The sequence below is a fragment of the Lagenorhynchus albirostris genome, chromosome X (genome assembly GCF_949774975.1).
Source record: "Lagenorhynchus albirostris chromosome X, mLagAlb1.1, whole genome shotgun sequence".
Taxonomy (NCBI): Eukaryota; Metazoa; Chordata; class Mammalia; order Artiodactyla; family Delphinidae; genus Lagenorhynchus; species Lagenorhynchus albirostris.
This window is the reverse complement of record NC_083116.1, coordinates 123,703,329-123,727,943: the sequence shown is the minus strand read 5'-3', so window position 1 is coordinate 123,727,943 and position 24,615 is coordinate 123,703,329. Positions and strand designations below refer to the sequence as shown.

Below are 24,615 nucleotides of genomic sequence, written 5' to 3'. Positions count from 1 at the left end.
GCGCACCATAGCACCAAGTCAGAAGACATGCGTTCCGATTCTAGCAGCCGCCACTTACTAGCTGTGTAATTGGGGCAAGTTGTTGGACCTCTCCCACTTCCTCCCTTGAAAATCACTTAATAAGAAGAATTATTCTGATCTTATTTTTGCTTTCACTTAATACTTAGTAAGCCATTACTTTTAATGAGGATTCATTGCATGCATATACTACCCCATTTCACCCTCAACAATCTCACTCTTAGAACGAACTATTACTTTCCTCCTTTCAGACGGACAGATTAGGCTAAAAGAAGTAGATTAACCTCACCACTGCCACAGGACTCTTTCCTGCGGGACAATAATGAAGTCCCAAGTGGAAGGCAAATTCCTCTAGAGTTGTCGGCAATTTTTAACTTTTGAATTGCCAGTATCCTCTCACTTTCAACTTTTCACTTCCCAGTCACTCTTTAACACAACTCAAGTCTGTTTTCTACTCCCACTATTCAGAAAAAAAACTGGTTTGCTCAAGATCACCAATGATGTCATGCTGTAAAGTTCAAGGGGGACTGTTCTGCCTTCGTTCTACTTGACCCCTCAGCACCATTAGTGGACCACTGACCCGGCCATCTTGAATCCATTCCCTCTCTCAGCTTTTGCGTACGTACACCACTTTCCTCACTGCCTCCTTCACTAGCCACTAGATCACTAGCTTCTTTGGTGCTGCTTCTCCTCCTTTTGAGCTCTAAGTGATGGCCTGCCTCATGGCTCTGTTCTAGGCTAACATCTCCTAAGTCAAACAACCTTCTCAAGATGTGCCCAGGATCTGTGAACCTCCTGGATCAGATTCACCAGAAACAAGCTCCACGAAGGAAGGAAACTTTTCACATTAATTACTGAATTCCCGGCACCTGGAAGAGTCCCAGGCATACCTTGGTGCTCAATGAATATTTGTTGAAGAAATGGATTGCCTGAAGGGCTTGTGGAAATGCGTGCTCCTGGGATGTCCTCTTGGATTCCTAAATTGAAACCACAGTATATCTGACATCTGAGAACCCAAATCTAAATCGCTGGTCTTCTGTCACACGACCTTTCATCCACGCTCGCTCTTCTACCCAATGCCCTCTCCCCACTCCTCATTCTCCAGTGCTCTGGGAAGCCTTTCCCGAAGCCCGTCTCTACTCAGACTGAGCAAATCTCCCTATTATGCCCTCTCACAGAACCCTCTCCTCTGCGGAACTTATTGTCACTCTAGTTTTACACGTACATGCGAGACTGCTTAATGAAGTCCTCTCTCTCCTGCCAGCCTGCCTCAGTCATGTAGGTTCCTCTTTACCATCATGTCCCCTTTTCCTCATCCGAGTCTCACCCACAGTGGGCCCTCAATATATATCAGGGAATAAATTCATATCTGTTATATGGATTAATGTTAACATATAAAATCATATTAATAATAAATATATAAATATGTTTAACTTATAAATTAACAATATAATAAATAATATTTAAGTGATGACACAAATTTCTCTCTCCAGCTCCAAGCTCTCTGAATTCTAAATATATGCGTGTGTGTGTGTGTGTGTGTGTGTGTGTGTGTGTGTGTGTGTGTATACTTCTAGGGGCTTCACATCTCCAAGTGGGTGTCTAATGCATTTCTCTATTTCAAACTGTCCCAAACCCGAAGTTTTCATTTTTCTCCCCACAACCTTGTTCCTCTCTCAATATTTTCTTCATGTCAGTAAATGGCATCATCTACCCAGCTGCTCAAGAAAGAACTTGGAAGTTGAATTTAATTCCTCCTTTTCTTTCACCAGCCCCTTATGCCATATCCAATCAAACACCTAGTTCCGTTTCTTCTACCTCTAAAATACATTTCAAATCCAACCCTTCTTCATCTCCACAGCTGCTGCCCAAACCTAACCCTCCATCAACAGTCAACTGGGTGGCTGCCATGGCCCGGTAACCGCCCCGTGTCCGTTCTCGCTCTGCAATAACCAACTTTCTACATAGAACTAAAAACGTCAATCAAATCATCCCGAGATACAGACTGATCCCGATGGTGTCCTGCTGCAAGGGAATGAAGGAGATACACCTTAGCTGGGCCCTGCCTGTCCGTCCACAGCACCTGATGCCATTGCTCCCTTCTCTCACTCGACTCCCGACCCTCCGTTTCGCGCATCATGTTCCTTCTGTCTGGAGTGATGGCCCGTGTGTCCCCACCCCCTGCTCATTTCACACAGCTGGCTCCTTCTTACCCTTCAGCACTCAGATTTAATGCCAGCTTCTCAGAGCGACCTCCTCTAATACTCTACGTACGATTAGGTTTCATCTTCTGATACGTGTTATCACAGGAATCTGTCTTCCTCACAGCATTCACACGATTTGGAATTACTGATTTACTTTGGTTCATTTTCTTGTTTCTGCATGGAAAGCTCCATGTTAGTCTTATGCACCATTTCACCTTCCAGCACCTCAAACAGAGCCTGGCACATGGTAGACTCTCAGTAAATGGTGGTTGTACGAATGAACGGAGAAGAAAAAAACAGTCAAAACAGAACAGCTCCAACAGATTTGTGGATGACAGGTCCTGGGGGTACAGGGAGGGGTTGACTACGAAGGGACAGCATGAGGGAATCTGTGGGGTGGGGGGGGTGACAGAACTCTTCTGGGTCCCTATTGTGGTGGTGGTTAGACAGCTTCATGTGTTTGTCAAAACTCAGAACTGTACCCCCAAAAGATGAATTTGACTGTATGTACTGAATAAATTAAAAATGAGTTAATCAAATTGTATGTTTCTGAAACCTAAGTCAAGCCAGAATCAATCTAAGAATCCAAGCTCCACAGGTTCGGGGCTCTTCTGTGGGGTCCATTAACTGCCCATGTTCATGGTCAAGTAGTGACTCAAACCATACTTCCCCAATTCTCATTTACCAGTTTAAGGAAAGGAAACCCGAAACAAAATAAACATGTGGAGGATAAACAATACAAGAAAAGACACTGTGGTAAAATAACATTAAAATTAATCACGTGATAAAATGCCAGCATTTATTTGTGCCGTTTGCCTCTGTTTGTACTGGCTCACTCCAGTGGTACCTCCTGTGCACACACCCACAGCTGACCTCGGCTTTGTGCAAGTGATCATGACTAAACTTCACATATTATGCTGGCATAACCTGTCCCTTCCCTGGAGGGCTGTTGCACACAGGGAGTTAGTCTCACAGCCCAACAACGTTGCTTTCACAAAATATACCATGGTCAACTTTCATTAGAACAAAGTTATATGGGCTGATACGTTGTTGTCTTTTGCCAAATTATTACTCGTCATTGTATATGCACCCAATATAAGCCACCGACAAACCCCATTCAATGGGGGGAAAGCAGGATGCAGAGATATTAATAGATTCTTTAGGCATGAGTTGCATTCTCTAAAGTAAGCACATGACATACAAATTTCATCTTGTGACCTTCCCCCACCCCACCCCCACTATAGACTTTTATCCATTAGAACATGTTGATGGATATACCATTTCAACATGAAATATTTGGCTATCTGACTGATTTAGGGAAAGGGAAATGGTGAGCTAATTTCCTCTTTTATCAAGCTGAATCACTGAGCTCGCTCTGTTGCTACGCACGCATAAGTCAATGCCATAGCAACTTCTTGGTTTGCTCTTAAACACTGCAGCAGAACAATGCTATTGGGAACGTTTTTCAATTCTTAGATTTTATTTGTTCTCTTAGAAGTTTAATTTTTATATTATATTTTACAGTACAGGGTTATTTAGTTATCCTTTGGAAGTTTTATCATTGGTTTTTTTTTTTTTTACATCTTTACTGGTCATTGTTGAGTGCCATATATATCATCAATACCAATACAACAAGAAATGCTTACTTCTTGGAAAATTCTCCCATAGTTTCCCTTTATTTTTCTCAATCCTTAGTTCATAATTAAAAGTTTGTGCTTTGGCCAGTATACACTGGATCCTCTTCAGGATCTTCTTTGTGAGGACCCTGAATTGAAATGGGACTGAAATATATGACGTGAAATTCATGGAATAGAGAAATGCATGAACTTCTCACAAACCCATTTAAGTCAATTCAGTGAAAGCCTAATTATCCCTTGGTATGTACTAGGAAGTGTGCCAGGTTCTGGAAAGAGGTAACAAAATCTTCACTATCAAGGGATTCAGAAAACAACTAAGAGGCAGAGATAAGAGCATATTCTAGTTTCTATGAGCTCTTGCTGTAGAAAATAAGGGACGTGTCCTCTGCTACTTTGGGGTTTAGGTTTTTCACCTACAAAATATGCTGTAATATCTAACTTAAGGCTAGTTTAAGAAAATCACAAGCCACATCACCTAAATTGCTGCTCTCTTTAAAGTGTCATTGGTTTCACTTTCAGATTTTTCATCATTAGTGTATAGGAATGATGAAAAATCTGAAAGTGAAATTAAGAAAACACTCCCATTTACCATTGCAACACAAAGAATAAAATATCTAGGAATAAACCTACCTAAGGAGACAAAAGACCTGTATGCAGAATATTATAAGACACTGATGAAAGAAATTAAAGATGATACAAATAGATGGAGAGATATACCATGTTCTTGGATTGGAAGAATCAACATTGTGAAAATGACTCTACTACCCAAAGCAACCTACAGATTCAATGCAATCCCTATCAAACTACCACTGGCATTTTTCACAGAACTAGAACAAAAAAATTCACAATTTGTATGGAGACACAAAAGACCCTGAATAGCCAAAGTAATCTTGAGAAAGAAAAACGGAGCTGGAGGAATCAGGCTCCCTGACTTTAGACTATACTACAAAGCTACAGTAATCAAGGCAGTATGGTACTGGCACAGAAATAGCGATCAATGGAACAGGATAGAAAGCCCAGAGATAAACCCACGCACATATGGTCACCTTATCTTTGATAAAGGAGGCAAGAATACACAATGGAGAAAAGACAGCCTCTTCAATAAGTGGTGCTGGGAAAACTGGACAGCTACATGTAAAAGAATGAAATTAGAACACTCCCTAACACCATACACAAAAATAAACTCAAAATGGATTAAAGACCTAAATGTAAGGCCAGATACCATCAAACTCTTAGAGGAAAACACAGGCAGAACACTCTATGACATAAATCACAGCAAGATCCTTCTTGACCCACCTCCTAGAGACATGGAAATAAAAACAAAAATAAACAAATGGGACCTAATGAAACTTCAAAGCTTTTGCACAGCAAAGGAAACCGTAAACAAGACCAAAAGACAACCCTCAGAATGGGAGAAAATATTTGCAAATGAAGCAACTGACAAAGGATTAATCTCCAAAACATACAAGCAGCTCATGCAGCTCAATAACAAAAAAACAAACAACCCAATCCAAAAATGGACAGAAGACCTAAATAGACATTTCTCCAAAGAAGATATACAGACTGCCAACAAACACATGAAAGAATGCTCAACATCATTAATCATTAGAGAAATGCGAATCAAAACTACAATGAGGTATCATCTCACACCGGTCAGAATGGCCATCATCAAAAAATCTACAAACAATAAATGCTGGAGAGGGTGTGGAGAAAAGGGAACCCTCTTGCACTGTTGGTGGGAATGTAAATTGATACAGCCACTATGGAGAACAGTATGGAGGTTCCTTAAAAAACTAAAAATAGAACTACCATATGACCCAGCAAACCCACTTCTGGGCATATACCCTGAGAAAACCATAATTCAAAAAGAGACATGTACCAAAATGTTCATTGCAGCTCTATTTACAATAGCCAGGACATGGAAGCAACCTAAGTGTCCATCAACAGATGAATGGATAAAGCAGATGTGGCACGTATGCACAATGGAATATTACTCAGCCATAAAAAGGAACAGAACTGAGTTATCTGTAGTGAGGTGGATGGACCTAGAGACTGCCATACAGAGTGAAGTCAGAAAGAGGAAAACAAATACCGTAGGCTAACACATATATATGGAATCTAAGAAAAAAAAAAAAAGAGGTCATGAAGAACCTAGGGGCAAGACAGGAATAAAGATGCACACCTACTAGAGAATGGACTTGAGGATACGGGGAGGGGGAAGGGTAAGCTGGGACAAAGTGAAAGAGTGGCATGGACATATATACACTACCAAACGTAAAATAGATAGCTAGTGGGAAGCAGCCACATAGCACAGGGAGATCAGCTCGGTGCTTTGTGACCACCTAGAGGGGTGGGATAGGGAGAGTGGGAGGGAGGGAGACGCAAGAGGGACGAGATATGGGGACATATGTATATGTATAGCTGATTCACTTTGTTATAAAGCAGAAACTGACACACCATTGTAAAGCAATTATACTCTAATAAAGATATTAGTAAATAAATAAATAAATAAAAGTATCATTGGCTGATGAACCGGAAGAATAATTGACTTGTTCCTGAAACACTTGAAATAGGTTTCAGATTCCATATTTAACTCTAAGATTATTTAGCCACCTATGCCAATATTCCAGTTCGTTAAGGAATTAATACGTGTTATTTTATGGATAGGCAATATATTTCACTGAAATTTTAGAGATCCATCCACCCTTCTACAATCATATGTTAATGTGTCCAAAACTAGTAAACTTCTGTTCGTCATTTTTGATTTAAGCATCTACTTATGATTTGAAGAATGTGCATCACGTACCTTAGAAAATATCAACTTTCTCTTTGCCCAGATGCTTTTTAAAATGTCTCAGGGAATTTTCATCCTTTCATTTCTGATCAGGTGGAGATCTGTACAGTCATAACATTAGACTTGTTCTTGAACCAAGCTTACTGTAGCTAGCTCCTGGTTCTCTTAGAAGTGGGCGCAAAAGGTTTAATTCCATAGGTCTGTGCTGATTGTAATCATAGAACTGGAAGGTCCTTGTACTTATTGATGGATTATACTTTTAAGTTATGTGTATACTATGATAAACAGTGTTTGCATTTTTAGGAATATTAACTTGTTGCTTTACTAGATAGTCCTGAGGTTAATATGCATTTGAAAAGCTATTATAGAAACACACTTTACAGCCATTAATTCTCAGTGTGTTCCCAGGGCCAGAAGCTTCTGCCTCAGCTGGAAACTTGTTAGAAATTTAGAGATGCAAGTGCTTGAACCGCACACCGGGCTTACGAAATCAGACCCTCTGGGGGTGGGGCCCAGCAGGCTGTGTTTTAACAAGCCCTCCATTGGATTTCAACGCATACTCAATTTTGAGGACCACTGCTTTATATAATTCATATTTTTCAGGGGGATCATATATATACTTAAGTTGAGAAATAGCCCTTTTCTTCTTTTTGATGTTGTGTCTTTTTTTGTCTATTTGCTTGTTTTGTGTTACTTTTGGTATTCTGAGAAAAGTAGGATTCCTGCCTATCCTACTGTGGTTATGACACAAGACCACCTACCTGATGAAAAAATTAAAAGTCATTGTAAACATTTTAGCTTCAAAAAGCAATCTACTTTAAAAATGCATTATTAGAGCAAAAATAAGAGGATGACTAATTTGAATAACCTAGCAGCTTGGGACTGAAGAAAGAACAATGGCTTAGAGTCAGAGGAACTTCAGCCTAACACTTACAGGTTAAGTAGGGTTTTATCAACCTCAGCACTACTGACATAGTGGCATTTGGGGCCGGATAGTTTTATGTTGGGAGGCGGGGCTGTAGGATGTTCTGGCAGCACCCCTGGTCTCTCTACTCACTAGAAGCCAGTAGCATCTTCAACCAAATTGTGTCAATCGACATTGTCTCATTGTCAAATGTCCCCCCAAGGTGGGGGAGGGAATAAATAGCTCCCATTTGAGAACCACAGGGTTAAATAACTTGGACCAGTTCCACTAGTCCAGCAGAAATTCTCAACCTTGGCTGCACAGAAGAATCAATAAAAATACTAATGCCTTTGGTCCATCCCAGCCTGCTTGCATCAGATCTCTGTGGGTAGGCTCAGGGATCCACAGGTACTTTTTCAAAGCTCACCCAGTGGTGTTAAGGTGCAGTCGAGACCTAGAAGCACTGCACTGACATCACTGTGCCTTAATTTCCTTACCTAGGAGATGACTGCAATACTATTTGTTCTAACCACCACATAGGACGATCCAAAGACTGAATGAGAGAACGCTTGTGAAAGCACTTGTTCCACAAAGCATGAACTGTGTTAAGGGCAGCAGAGAAAAATAATGCATTTGAAAAAGTTGCTATGGAAATGAAAAGCTGTATTCAGCCCTTGATCATGAATTAGGATGATTTATATTCACTGTCTCTTAGACACACATCTCATTTACAGTAGGGAAGAGATATGGGGAATTCGCAAAGTCTCTCTTGGAAGTAAACTCGTAGCGTTCTTTAGTCCTGGATGGACAGAAAACTGTATCAAATCAGATCAAATTGGTCACACTGTGTACCAATGACAACGCATACATCTAAGATCAAATCACTAATCTTTCCATCCTCTTGGCTCTCAAGAACTGATTTTAAAAGTAGGAAAAATGCAGATCCATCTGGAAATAAATTGCCTCTTTAAAAATTGTGAGAATGTAGAAAAATCATACACATTAAAAGTCTGGTATAGGAGTCAACTGTGTCCATATGTATTATTTCTTTTAAAAAGAAAGATTAAAATATCTAAAACAAACAATACCAAATGTTAACAGTTATTAAATCTGAGTGACAGACTTTTGTTTAATTTTTTCTGTTCTTTTCTTAATGTTTGAAATATTTGATTAAAACTAAAAGAGGATGCTAAAATCAGTTTGAACAAAGCACTAGAGAATACTCTGAAGGAAAATAAAGGAGAAAAAATGTTTTAGTTGCTGTAAGGGGACCAAGAGGACGCCACAAGGATGGTGAAACCAGCTATAGGCAAAGGGGCTCCATCTCACAGTACCTGGCTCAGTTTACATTGCTGGCATATGTAGGTAGGAGACGTCAGGCCTTTGACATTCAAGATCAGTTGTGAACTTGCCCAACCTGTAAGGAAATCTTATGAGTTTACTTTTGTCAAATGTTCTACCAGGCTTTAAGCTAAGCAGCCTATTATGAAATATCTGCTACTACCCTCCTCTACTCCTTTCTAATATTTCTAGAAACCAATATGGCAGCAACTGTGACATCTTCCATAAGACAGTGAAAGGACAGCCTTTTAGGCGCATCTTTTAAAAGAACCAATTCATGGGACCTCCCTGGCTGTCCAGTGCTTAGGACTCCGCACTTCCACTGCAGGGGGCATGGGTTCCATCCCTGGTCAGGGAACTAAGATCCCACAAGCCGTGTGGCGTGGCCAAAACAAAACAAAACAAAACAAAAACAAAAAAAACCCAATTCGGGCTTCCCTGGTGGCGCAGTGGTTGAGAGTCCGCCTGCCGATACGGGGGGCGCGGGTTCGTGTCCTGGTCCGGGAAGATCCCACATGCCGCGGAGCGGCTGGGCCCGTGAGCCATGGCCGCTGGGCCTGCGCGTCCGGAGCCTGTGCTCTGCGACGGGAGAGGCCACAGCAGTGAGAGGCCCGCGTACAGCAAAAAAAAAAAAAAAAAAAACCAATTCATTTGAAGTCCTACTGTACACACGTGTCAGCTTCATCAGATAAGTAAGTAAAACAATTTTTCTCCTGGAGTAGGACTTGGCAAACTGCAGCCCGGGTCCAAATCCAGTTTGCTATCTGTTTCTATAAATATGGTATTAACTTGATACAGCCTGGTCTGTTCCTTTACATATAGTCTCTGGATGCTTTCAGTTATAATTTCAGAGTTGAGTAGTTGCAACAAAACCTGTGTAGCCTCAAAGCCTAACATATTTACCATCTGACCCTTTGCAAAAAACTTTCATACCTCCTGTCTTAGAGTGTAAACATATAACATTTTCCTATAGATAAAAATAAGTAATTGGAGAGGGCAGACAGCAGAAGCAAGAAGAACTACAATCCTGCAGCCTGTGGAAAAAAACCACATTCACAGAAATATAGACAAGATGAAAAGGCAGAGGACTATGTACCAGATGAAGGAACAAGATAAAACCCCAGAAAAACAACTAAATGAAGTGGAGAAAGGCAACCTTCCAGAAAAAGAATTCAGAATAATGATAGTGAAGATGATCCAGGACCTCGGATAAAGAATGGAGGCAAAGATCGAGACGATGCAAGAAATGTTTAACAAAGACCTAGAAGAATTAAAGAACAAACAAACACAGATGAACAATACAATAACTGAAATGAAAACTACACTAGAAGGAATCAATAGCAGAATAACTGAGGCAGAAGAACAGAGAAGTGACCTGGAAGACAGAATGGTGGAATTCACTGCTGTGGAACAGAATAAAGAAAAAAGAATGAAAAGAAATGAAGACAGCCTAAGAGACCTCTGGGACAACATTAAACACAACAACATTCACATGATAGGGGTCCCAGAAGGAGAAGAGAGAGAGGAAGGACCCGAGAAAATATTCAAAGAGATTATAGTTGAAAACTTCCCTAACATGGGAAAGGAAATAGCCACCCAAGTCCAGGAAGCGCAGAGAGTCCCATACAGGATAAACCCAAGGAGAAACACGCAGAGACACACAGTAATCAAACTGGCAAAAATTAAAGACAAAGAAAAATTATTGAAAGCAGCAAGGGAAAAATGACAAATAACATACAAGGGAACTCCCATAAGGTTAACAGCTGATTTCTCAGCAGAAACTCTGCAAGCCAGAAGGGAGTGGCATGACATATTTAAAGTGATGAAATGGAAGAACCTACAACCAAGATTACTCTACCCAGCAAGGATTTCTTTCAGATTTGATGGAGAAATCAAAAGCTTTACAGACAAGCAAAAGCTAAGAGAATTCAGCACCACCAAACCAGCTTTACAACAAATGCTAAAGGAACTTCTCTAAGTGGGAAACACAAGGGAAGAAAAGGACCTACCAAAACAAACACCAAACAATTAAGAAAATGGTAACAGGAACATACATATCGATAATTAGCTTAAACGTGAATGGATTGAATGCTCCAACCAAAAGACACAGACCGATGAATAGATACAAAAACAAGACCCATATATATGCTGTCTACAAGAGACCTACTTCAGACCTAGGGACACATACAGACTGAAAGTGAGGGGATGGAAAAAGATATTCCATGCAAATGGAAACCAAAAGAAAGCTGGAGTAGCAATTCTCATAACAGACAAAATAGACTTTAAAATAAAGACTATTACAAGAGACAAAGAAGGACACTACATAATGATCAAGGGATCAATCCAAGAAGAAGATATAACAATTATAAATATATATGCACCCAACATAGGAGCACCTCAATACATAAGGCAAATGCTAACAGCCATAAAAGGGGAAATCGACAGTAACACAACCATAGTAGGGGACTTTAACACCCCACTTACACCAATGGACAGATCATCCAAACAGAAAATTATTAAAGAAACACAAGCTTTAAATGACACAATAGACCAGATAGATTTAATTGATATTTATAGGACACTCCAACCAAAAACAGCAGATTACACTTTCTTCTCAAGTGCGCACAGAACATTCTCCAGGATAGATCTCATCTTGGGTCACAAATCAAGCCTCAGTGAATTTAAGAAAATTGAAATCATATCAAGCATCTTTCCTGACCACAATGCTATGAGATTAGAAATCCATTACAGGGAAAAAAATGTAAAATAACACAAACACATGGAGGCTAAACAATGCATTACTAAATAACCAAGAGATCACTGAAGAACTCAAAGAGGAAATCAGAAAATACCTAGAGACAAATGACAATGAAAACATGACGATCCAAAACCTATGGGATGCAGCAAAAGCAGTTCTAACAGGGAAGTTTATAGCAATACAGTCCTACGTCATGAAACAAGAAAAATCTCAAATACACAATCTAACCTTACACCTAAAGAAACTAGAGAAAGAAAAACAAACAAAACTCAAAGTTAGTAGGAGGAAAGAAATCATAAAGATCAGAGCAGAAATAAATGAAATAGAAACAAAGAAAACAATAGCAAAGATCAATAAAACTAAAAGCTGGTTCTTTGAGAAGATAAACAAAATTGATAAACCATTAGCCAGATTCATCAAGAAAAAGAGGGAGAGGACTCAAATCAATAAAATTAGAAATGGAAAAGGAGAAGTTACAACAGACACCGCAGAAATACAAAGCATCGTAAGAGACTACTACAAGCAACTCTATAACAATAAAATGGACAACCTGGAAGAAATGGACACATTCTTAGAAAGGTATAAGCTTCCAAGACTGAACCAGGAAGAAATAGAAAATATGAACAGACCAATCACAAGTAATGAAATTGAAACTGTGATTAAAAATCTTCCAACAAACAAAAGTCCAGGACCAATTGGCTTCACAGGTGAATTCTATCAAACATTTAGAGAAGAGCTAACACCCATCCTTCTCAAACTCTTCCAAAAAATTGCAGAGGAAGGAACACTCCCAAACTCATTCTATGAGGCCACCATCACCCTGATACCAAAACCAGACAAAGATACTACAAAAAAAGAAAATTACAGACCAATATCACTGATGAATATAGACGCAAAAATCCTCAACAAAATACTAGCAAACAGAATCCAACAACACATTAAAAGGAACATACACCATGATCAAGTGGGATTTATCCCAGGGATGCAAGGATTCTTCAGTATACGCAAATCAATCAATGTGATACATCATATTAACAAATTGAAGAATAAAAACCATATGATCATCTCAATAGATGCAGATAAAGCTTTTGACAAAATTCAACACCGATTTATGATAAAAGCTCTCCAGAAAGTGGGCATAGAGGGAACCTGCCTCAACATAATAAAGGCCATATACAAAAAACCCACAGCAAACATCATTCTCAACAGTGAAAAAGTGAAAGCATTTCCTCTAAGATCAGGAACAAGACAAGGATGTCCACTCTCACCACTATTATTCAACATAGTTTTGGAAGTCCTAGCCACGGCAATCAGAGAAGAAGAAGAAATAAAAGGAATCCACATCGGAAAAGAAGAAGTAAAAGTGTCACTGTATGCAGATGACATGATACTATATATACAGAATCCTAAAGATGCCACCAGAAAGCTACTAGAGCTAATCAATGAATTTGGTAAAGTTGCAGGACACAAAATTAATGCACAGAAATCTCCTGCATTCCTATACACTAATGATGAAAAATCTGAAAGAGAAATTAAGGAAACACTCCCATTTACCACGTGCAGCAAAAAGAATAAAATACCTAGGAATAAACCTACCCAGGGAGACAAAAGACCTGTATGCAGAAAACTATAAGACACTGCTGAAAGAAATTAAAGATGATACCAACAGATGGAGAGATATACCATGTTCTTGGGTTGGAAGAATCAATATTGTGAAAATGACCATAGTACCCAAAGCAATCTACAGATTCAATGTAATCCCTATCAAATTTCCAATGGCATTTTTTACAGAACTAGAAGAAAAAATCTTAAAATATGTATGGAGACACAAAAGACCCCAAATAGCCAAAGCAGTCTTGAGGGAAGAAAACAGAGCTGGAGGAATCAGACTCCCTGACTTCAGACTACACTACAAAGCTACAGTAATCAAGACAATACGGTACTGGCACAAAAACAGAGATACAGATCAATGGAACAGGACAGAAAGCCCAGAGATAAACCCACGCACCTATGGTTAACTAATCTATGACAAAGGAGGCAAGGATATACAATGGAGAAAAGACAGTCTCTTCAATAAGTGGTGCTGGGAAAACTGGACAGCGACATGTGAAAGAATGAAATTAGAACGCTACCTAACACCATACACAAAAATAAACTCAAAATGGATTAGAGGCCTAAATGTAAGACTGGACACTATAAAACTCTTAGAGGAAAACATAGGAAGAACACTCTTTGACATAAATCACAGCAAGGTATGTTTTTGATCCACCTCCTAGAGTAATGGAAATAAAAAGAGAAATAAACAAATGGGACCTACTGAAACTTAAACGCTTTTGCAAAGCAAAGGAAACTACAAACAAGATGAAAAGACAACTCTCAGAATGGGAGAAAATATTTGCAAACGAATCAACAGACAAAGGATTAATCTCCAAAATATATAAACAGCTCATGCAGCTCAATATTAAAAAAACAAACAACCCAATCCAAAAATGGGCAGAAGACCTAAATAGACATTTCTCCAAAGAAGACATACAGATGGCCAAGAGGCACATGAAAAGATGCCTAACGTCACTAATTATTAGAGAAATGCAAATCAAAACTACAATGAGGTATCACCTCACACCAGTTATAATGGACATCATCAGAAAGTCTACAGACAACAAATGCTGGAGAGGGTGTGGAGAAAAGGGAACCCTCTTGCGCTGTTGATGGGAATGTAAATTGATACAGCCACTATGGAGAACAGTATGGAGGTTCCTTAAACAACTAAAAGTAGAACTACCATATGACCCAGCAATCCCACTACTGGGCATATACCCAGAGAAAACCATAATTCAAAAAGACACATGCACCCCAATGTTCACTGCAGCACTCTTTACAAGAGTCAGGTCCTGGAAGCAAACTAAATGCCCATCAACCGACGAACGGATAAAGATGTGGTACATATATACAATGGAATATTACTCAGCCATAAAAAGGAACGAAATTGGGTCATTTGTAGAGATGTGGATGAATCTAGAGACTGTCATACAGAGTGAAGTAAGTCAGAAAGAGAAAAACCAATATCGTATATTAACGCGTGTTGTGGAACCTAGAAAAATGGTACAGATGAACCAGTTTGCAGGGCAGAAATTGAGACACAGATGTAGAGAACAAACGTATGGACACCAATGGGGGAAACAGGCGGAGGGGGGTGGTGGTGCTGTGATGCATTGGGCGATTGGGATTGACATATATACACTAGTATGTATAAAATGGATAACTAATAAGAACCTGCTGTATAAAAAAATTAATAAAATTAAATTAAAAAAATAAAAGATTACTTGTAATGGTTAAAAAATAAGTTATTGGACAAAATAAAATGTTTTACAATGATTGTTTATATTGTAGTCGTGTGATAATGTATATTTATACTATATATTTCTTTTAATACCAATAAACCAATTATAAAGATTAAAGTATTAATTACCAAGTTTTCTCTTTTAAAAAACTGATGTGGTCTACCAAAAATCTTAACAGAGGATGTGTTGATTATTAATTATTAACGTGTTGTTAAAATATCACTGTTTGACCGTCTCTCAAACTGGCCCTTTCCCAGAGTAACTTATTTTTCTCATATAGCCATTTTCAGTTTAATAAATGCATTATTGGTAAAAACACTTATGGAAGTTTACTGACCAAGAATTTTCCCTTTTGAAAGAAACAAAAAAGTCATATTTGTATGCTAAAGAGAAATATAAAGTAACAATTTCTTTCATTCCTTTAAAAATAATTACCTTAATGGAGAGTAAAGATGACATTTATGTGTCAACATAAGTAATAGCCTATTTTCAGTTTATTTCACATGCCTGGACTTTCCAATGTTCGGGGAAATTTTAAGAAAAGGGGCTACTTTTGTAGTTACATAAAATTGTATCATTCCCAGAAGCCTCATAAACTGAAAATGAAACCTTAATGATATCCTCAAAATGACCTCAAAATAGGAAAACGGTAAGTAATAAAACAGAGTGTAGAACGATGGTTGTCAAGGCAACCATAATCATAATTCCTTTGATCCTTAGTGAAGCGTCCACTGCAGTTCAATATAAGTTCATGTTTCCTTAGGAAGCTTATATAAATTCTAAGTCATTATTATCTACAGCAGTATCATTCTAATCAAGCAGGTGATGACAGGGATGTAAAACAGGAACTGAAACACCCATGGCATTCACGTTATGGAAGAAAGATGGGAAAACTGCACTTGCTAGCCTAGGCAATGGCCAAGAGAACATTTCTTTCCATTCAACACACATTTGTGGTACCACGCTAGCTACTGCCATGTACGGAAATGTGAGTCCCATACGTAGATAATGGAATAAACACAGATCAAATGAGCTACAATCCCCTTGTAGATCCCCATAGCCTTAGAGAGCCATGACAAACTACAGAATGGCTGGTATGCACAAGCACAGATTCCCATTTGAAGAGCTTTTCCCTAAAGGTGAGTATTTACGACCATCAGTTTGCCTTCATAGTGAAGAGAAGAAAATCTTTTCCATACAATTTTGAGGAAGCTATTACTACTCATTGTATCTCATTTGATGCTGTCTTCAGGACTGAAGAGGATGTTGTTTATCCCAGGAGATGGTCAATATCTGAGAGGCTGGGCAGCCAGAGGTGGCCTCGATGGACCCTAAACAATCTCTGCTCATATTTTCCAACTCAGCCACTCCCCAGTCTGAAAGTTTGTAAAGATGGCTGGATGTTTAAGGTCTAAATGCATTTTCCCATGGAAACAACGACATACATAGTCGTTTTGGTTCCCAGGCCAGCTGATATGGTCTCATTTAACCCATAACACACTAGAAATGCAGAGTGGGAAATATTAATATAAATGGGAACACCATTCTTCGCAGACCCTGGAAAAGAGAGAAGATTGTCCATCATGGTATACAGGAATGAACACTGGGTTGGGGACAGAGGTCCCGGTATGTGCCTCTAGGTCAGAGACCGTGTCCGGTGAGTACTGCTGATTCTCCTGGATCCATCTCAGTAGCCTGACCCACCAGAAAAACTCCATCCACAACTTGTTGGATAAATGAAATAATGAGCACCTCGCCGTGTGATTCTGGGCTAGTCATTTCAGCATTTTGAGATTTGGCCTTCCCTATACATTAGATGTTTGGGAAGAGTAGCCCAGGGACTATGCTTGTCTTGTTCTCTATTCATATCCCCCTAAGATTCATGGGCAACTCATTTTAACCCTGTTTTTTTGTGTGGGGGGGGGGATACTACAGGGATAACAATAGTTTCCACAAGAGGCAGATGGGAAGATGTATCACAAGGATGGAGACAGAGTTAGGAGAAGCATTTTACCACAGGTGGAGCTTAGAGTATCATGGTTTTAGAAAGGAAACTGCTGAAAAAATAGACACCTACCAGCATTTTTTACTGAACCAATAATGCAATAACAAACACTCCCCAAATACACCCTCGCGGCAAAGTCCTTTTTGAATAACTCCCACCCATCTTTTGGGTGTCTCCTTTCCTTGATTTTTTTCTTTATTTCTTTATTTTTTGTTTCTAGGGCATTTATCACCATCTCACTTACTTTATCTTCTGCTATTTATTGGCTATCTCCTGACACAGTAGGATAAAGTAACAGCAGGGCAGGGATGCATCTGCTTTGCTCAGAGCAGTGTCTCCAAAACCTAGAATAGTGTCTGCTCATAGTAGACATTCGATAAAGAGTTATTGAATGAATAAATGAAGAAACAGATGAATCACTGAATGAGAGAAAGGACTGTCCTCTTCTTTAAATCTAAATAAAGGAGTTACACATTTCAAAGTATGTATTTTCCAAAGAAGAAAAGGAGGTATTAATTGAAGACAAATTTTGGAATATTATTGAATCTAGTAGGAGAGGAATAATCATTTTTGTCAGAAAAACTAAGGTAAGGAGACCCAATACCCCAGACTACTACCCATTAAATTCAGTAACCAGTGGTTGCTTAAAGATGCTCTTGACATAACACCTATACAGGGATACCTCAGAGACATTGTGGATGTGGTTCCGGACCACCGCAAAGAAACAAATATTGCACTAAAGTGAGTCACACGAAGTTTCTGGTTTCCCAGTACATATAAATGTTATGCTGACACTATATAATGCAGTCTATTAAGTGAGCAATAGCATTATGTCTAAAAATGTACCTATCTTTATTAAAATATTGCTAAAAAGTGCTAACCATCACTTGAGCCTTCAGCAGGTCATAGGAGTAACATCAAAGCTCACCGATCACAGACCACCATCACAAATATAATAATAATGAAAACGTTTGAAATATTGTGAGAATTACCGAAATGTGACACAGAGACGCAAAGTGAGCAAATGGTTTTGGAAAAATGGTGCAGATAGACTTGCTCGACGCAGGGTTGCCAGAACTTCAGTTTGTAAAAAATGCATTATCTGTGAAGTGTGCTAGAATGAGGCACAATAAGATGAGTTATGCCTGTAAACATGTATAACAAAGGAGTGCTGCTTGGATTTTAGGCTATACTGAGGCCTGGGAGCCAACCTGGTACAGTGGAAGACAGCTCAAGCCAGGAGGCGCCAGACCTTCAGAATCAGGGGGTGTGCATTTGAATTCTTGCTCTGCCTCCTAATGCCTATTGACTTTGCGCAGTTAGAGAACCTCCCACGTTTCAGTTTTGTCATTTTAAAAACTGGAATATGATCCATGCCTTGCAAAACTGTTGTGAGGGTGAAATGAAAAGATGTAAGTAAACCCAGGAAATAGAGGGCCTTTAACAGGTGACAGACACTCTCACTGTTGCTTGCCATCACACTCCCAGCTCTGCCCTCACTAGCAGTGGCCTTATTCAAGTCCCCAGATCCCTCTGGTCTCCAGTTCCCTTTCCTACAAAATGAACAATTGGGTTAGAATGATTCCAAATAGATCTGCCCCTCTGAAAACTCTGTGCACTCAATTTTACTTCCCCAAGTATGTAATTATGGGGCTGGATGAAACAGACATTTTAGAGATAATCTAGATTGATCTAGAGAGGCTTATTAAGTATTATGAATTGTCTGTGTTGTAATTCTATACTCATAACCTTAAAGTATAATTTTTCCTTAAAAAACCCTCTGGAAGAAAAGTTTTCCTTGTCTCAGCAATTCCAACTCCAGATAGCTTTCCAATGTTTGGGAGGGGCTGAAGGGGCCCAAAATTATAAAGATGAATGTAATTGGGTGCTGAAATCTTCCTTTTGCATTTAGGACTGTGTCTTGAAACAGAATCCTAGAAAAGAGAAGCGTGGTTCAGAAACACCAAGAGACCTCCGAAGAATCCGGCAGGGTTTCATATACGTTTCAGTTGATTTACACCGTCAATTCGTTACTCATTTGCAAGTTCCCACATTTACAATGCCCCAAACAGGATGAATTTGACAACGTGTGAATCATAAAAAAGGAAGAAAATCAAGTTACTAAACAAATTATTTTCCCTTTGGGTCACAGGCACCTCATAAGATAACTTTGATGACGTACCTACATCACAGAGATATTTACTCAGGATGAGCAGGAAAGAATTCACTTGCTGCCATCTAGCCTTTAAAAGTCCTTAAAAACCTTTTATATATTCAAAGAGCTCCCAGGGCAGAAAAACCTTAAAAGATTTAGGTCTATAACTTCTGCTTTAAAAAATGGCCTGAAATAGTTCCAAATACACCAGTGAAAAAGAACTCTCTTGAGTACAAACACAATTTTTGATATCTTAAAGCATATATTGGTTTGAACAACACACCTCTGGGTCATTTTCAAATTACATAACTTTGGTCAAATTCAAATCACACACACACACACACACACACACACACACACACACACACACGCGTGCGCGCGCGCCACACTGCCCCACCCACTTCTCTCATTTCCTCCTAATAACAACCAGAAAACGGAATGTTTTACTGCAACCATACACACCCTTTCCATTTGCATAAAAATAATGCCTTTAACCCATTAAAGAAGCACGAGAACATAATCAGGGCTGAAATTAGTCAAAATGAAGAAAAAGTTTTTAAAGCAAAAATAAACCTTCAATTCTAATGTAATTTTACCTGGATAAACAGCTACTATGTTAAAATAAACATCTGTATCACACAAGCAAATACAGGTGACCGAGAAACGCCCAACTTACAAATATCCTGTACATGGGAACAGCCAAGCCGAGCGAGCCGACGAGGACCAGGGCAGGCTCTCCCCAGCTTGAAGGTGGGAGAAGAATTCCCTTAGGGTTCACCTTAGTCTCTTCCTGCTGGACACGGACGGTGGTGGTGATCAAAGAAGGGGGAAATGGGTAGCCGTGATTCTCATGCCACCACAGTACTCCCTTCCCACCATGCTCACCAAGGAATCCATTTCCTATAAATGTTACAGAGAGTGCCTCGGTTCCCAGGCCGGTCCATCAGAAGTCCGCTGGACCCAAAGTGCAGCTGGAACTGTGCTATTAATACTAGGCTGACTTCCCATTTGGAAACCAACTCCAGCCCTGACAGTGCTCGTCAGCTCCGTTATGGTTAAATGGATTTGTAGGCGGTCCTGGGAGCCTGCCAGTTAGAACATCCTTTCTGTGGGAAAATTCCTGCCGAGGCCCAAACAACTCACTGACAAACACAGTTGTAGACCACACGTTGGGAGACCCTTAGGCATTGACAAATCACTCCTCATCTTCTCCTTCTGGAAATGCCTGGGTGATCATTATAGTAAACCCTTGCACAAATAAACATGCGGCAGGTCAAACACTCAGCACATGACCTGCTCCACGGTAACGAATGGGTATTTTTGCTGTCATCATTCATATGACAACAGATCTACCCCTTCCCTGACACACACACACACACACACATATACGTCCATACAGACACATTACATACATGCACACGTACACACACTCCACCATACAAATATGTTTTCATCTATACAGAAATGTCTTTGTCTTTTCTTGGGGAAAAGATGAACCATAATCAAGGCTTGAGCTCTGTACTCTAAATGTTGTTCTTTTGCTCTGGGGATTGATTTGTACTTGGTCATCCATATTCTCAACTGGCTCTCCCAAGCCCAAAAGATAACTGGGGGACAAACAGTCAACAACATATGGAGATGCTCAGCCATGGGACAGAAAGTGAAAGAATCGTAATCAAGATTAGACCTGGGACCTAAGTAACATCACGCTCAAATCAACTGAGAAACTCACTATTGCACAGTAGTCCTCTTAAATGAGTGAAACTTACTCGTGCAAAGGATACTGCTCTCACCAATGGCAAAGAGAATTTGGTACAAGTTGATGAATTACAATTTCAAAGAGTTCCCCCCCACACACAGAGCTAACAAGACAACAGATGAGACGTTGGATGATTACACTAGCTGATTGTAATCTGCTAGGAAACGAAGGATATTCACAGCCTACGTGCCTTAAAAACACACACGGTTAACCAGTCCAAATGAAGCAATGGTTATGCTGAAGCAGGTACATCCTGTATACCCTCAGTTTACGGAGCAAAGGAAGCCAAGGCCTCTATTATTTACATAAAGACAGCACAGGAACCACTGGAGACCAGAGTAGTATATGAAAGAGCAGAGGGTCTTCCAAATCTGGTATCTTCTTAAGTCACTTGATCAGGGTCGTTAATTAAAGGGCAAGGGCAGACAAGGACCAAGCTCACTATAGCGACTTGTCTTCCAGGGAGGTGACCAGAAGAGAGATTTCAGCACACCTGAATAAGCTCCCTTAATTCTCCAGTAGAGAGCCATAAATGACACTTCAGCTTTGGTGTTAGAGCTTTCTTGCTTAACCATCCAAAGGATAAAACATTCTAGCACCCATGGAGAATCTGAAACGAAGTAAGAGCAGATTTAGGTTTATTTCTTAGAAGAAATGCCTGAGAATTGGCATATAAAATTTCAAGTTGGCATATAAAATATCAATATATCAATCCATATGTAGGGACTTCCCTGGTGGTGCAGTGGTTAAGAATCCGCCTGCCAATGCAGGGGACACAGGTTCGATCCCTGGTCCGGGAAGATCCCACATGCCGCAGAGCAACTAAGCCCGTGCGCCACAACTAGAGAAAGCCCATGCACAGCAACAAAGACCTAACGCAGCCCAAAATAAATAAATAAATAAGTTCATTCAAAAAATACACATGTATACTTTATACAACGTATACATACTCCATTTACCCAGATTGATGTATATATACTGTGTATATGTATACAGACTATTGTTTTTCATGTAGTGTGGATCTTAACCCACTTGCAAAATGCCTTCAAAGTGTATTAATGAGTTCAAGCATACTCAGTTCCACATCCACCTGTGGGTAGCTAATTATTGATAGAAATTACTGCCTCACTAACTAACATGTTTCCAAACTGAAGGTAAGTTACAAGTATGCACATCTGCTTCGGTTGTGAAAAGCACGATCCTTTGCACCACTGCACAGATTTCAACAAAAATATGCCCTCCAGGGTAGCCACAGCTCCTTGGGCTATTCAGTCTGATCAATACACAGAGGTAAGCCCCCCCTAAAAAAGCGTTCTCTTAAGGCACTTGGAAAGACGTCAAGAAAGAATTTCCCCATCCAAGTTAGGTTAACCTGCACGGTGCAGTGGAGACAGAAGAAGGTATTAATTCCACACAGTGCTTTCTCCCAGGCAAAAGTATTTTAAAGTAAAAACAATGGGGAAAAAGGTTCTAATTTCAAGTCACTCTGAGAACTAAACTCCTTCTTTTCAGGGAATTTACCCATCTTGACCAGTGCTTAGAAGTCTTTAGTGTTGATGTATTTGCTGGGGTGTCCTCGTTTGACCAGAAGCAATCTGTCTCACGCAACAGTAATGCTTACACTATACTAAAAAAAAAAAAAAAAAAAAAAAAAAGGATGGCAGATGTGTCAACCTGGGCTAAGCTGTCCCAAGGGCCACACCTATTTCTTGATAGTTGATCATACCCAGTGTAGGATGAGTTTGAATATGTGGCAAGTGGCCCCCTCACCCCACATTTCCAGCCCCTCTTCCCCAATTGTTCCACTTCCTTTCAGCACTTTCTGGTCACCCTCCTTGACCTCATCATCGAGGAGGGTGTGCCCATAAAGTGGCGCACCCTCTCCAATGAAGGGCCTAGGATTTCTAACGAGACAATCGTCTTTTGTGGCTGCATCAGGTAAACTTCTCATGCAAAGAGATGCTCAGAATACCTGAAAGGACAGAGCACCTACCATTTTTATTATTGTTGTCAAGGTAACAAAACAGGTTGTATCTGTGGTGCCGACTGGCTAATACATGGTTATATATATGGGAGAATTTGGTCTTTCATAAAAGCTGATAGTGGTAATGCTGGAGCAGTAGGTAACCTTTACCATCTCACACTTCTTTAGTGGCTTCCGTTATCTACCAAAGAGAATCTAATAGTGGTGAATGTCCATACTGGTTAGGGTCAGTTTACAACACCTAGCCCACAAGACTGTTGTGATGATTAAATAAGATAATAACTGTAAAGTGTTTAAGATAGAGCCTGGCATCTAGAAAGAGCCACCACTACCTCCACCATCACCATCACCATCATCATCATCACTATCATTATAACCATCATCACCATCATTATCACCACCACCACTACCATCACTATCATCAGGACCTCCACCACCACCACCATCACTATCATCAGGACCTCCACCACCACCACCATCATCATCGTTTCTTGTGAAATGATGACTATTAATTACAGAATTTTAGTTAAGAAAGGAATGTGCTCTATGGTACAGTAAACGCAAAGGTAAAGACAGTAATATATAGTCCTTTTATATAGAGGGAGGCCCCAATAGTGTATCAGCCTCAATATGTTTGCCCCACAGACCATCAACACACTTTTCTCCCATTACCATGGAGCCTGACCCCAAAAGGTTTAGGTAAACGACCAATTTCAGTGAAGTAATGGACAAATTTTTCTGGAAACTTGCCAGATATAAAATGTAGCAGAAATGGTTATACATTCACATAGACTTAAGAACTATGACTATCAGGTACTAATTAATAAAGAGGGCAAAGCTACAATGGCAGGCACTTGGTCCCACCTGTCTCAACATCTTCATCATAAACTTACATAAAGGTATAAGTCATGCTTATCAAATTTGTAGGTGACACTAAGCTAGGAAGAGCAGACAATAGGAGAGAGAATTAGAGTTTTAAAATATAGTTTAAACTTACATATAATAATTTAATTAGATGAAAAGTTTAGAATGAGACTAAAATCAAAAGATTCAAAAAATTAGAGAGGTTTGCTTTTAAATTGTAACAAAATGAATGTGAGATAGAGAAGCAATTTGAGGAAGAGGTAGAGCTCTGAGACAGTCCACTAAGCTCAAATGAAGTCTGACAAAAGTGCTAAACGAGGTAATGGAAACTTGGGCAGCATGAAGAGAACTTTTGAATCCAGCTTGATAAACATGATAATGCAGGGGACTCCACCCAGGTCAAAGCACCCCTGGAGTATCAGACTCTGTTCTGGAGGCCACACCTTTGAAAGATATTGACCCATCCAGCAAGCCCTGAAGGGGGCAGTGTGGATGGGGAAGGGAAGGTTCTGGATATATCATCATTTAATAAACCTTTGAAGTCCACAAGAGGAATCGAGGCTGTTTAGTCTGGAGCGGCAGAGACTGTGGGGTATGAGAAATGCTGACATAAAATATCTGAGCGGCCACCAGGTGGATTCGGTAGTAGATCTGGCCTATCTTTCAACAGAGCAGACTTGAAATGACTGAATGGGAATTCCAGGGAGTAGGCCTGGGCCTTTCCCAGGGAGACTCTTTCTAAAGAAAACATTTACCCAAGGATAAGTGACTTAGGGGGAAGAGGACTCAGTCACACTCAGAGGTTCATGCAGATAACCATTTGGTCATCCATTCCCGATATGGAGAAAAAG

General features: G+C 39.8%; 1 protein-coding gene across 5 annotated transcripts in view; it reads right to left on the bottom strand.

Annotated features, from left to right (window-relative positions):
- Positions 1-24,615, bottom strand: part of ARHGAP6 (Rho GTPase activating protein 6) — a 486,163-nt gene that overhangs the window by 178,265 nt on the left and 283,283 nt on the right. Inside the window, exon 1 of one of the 5 annotated variants that reach the window (XM_060138345.1) lies at positions 19,834-19,934. The exons of the other annotated variants lie outside the window; for them this stretch is intronic. Coding sequence (XP_059994328.1) covers positions 19,834-19,848 — 15 coding nt within the window. The 5' untranslated portion in view covers positions 19,849-19,934. Of the gene's footprint in view, positions 1-19,833; positions 19,935-24,615 lie in introns of those variants that run through there. 5 annotated transcript variants of the gene reach the window in all.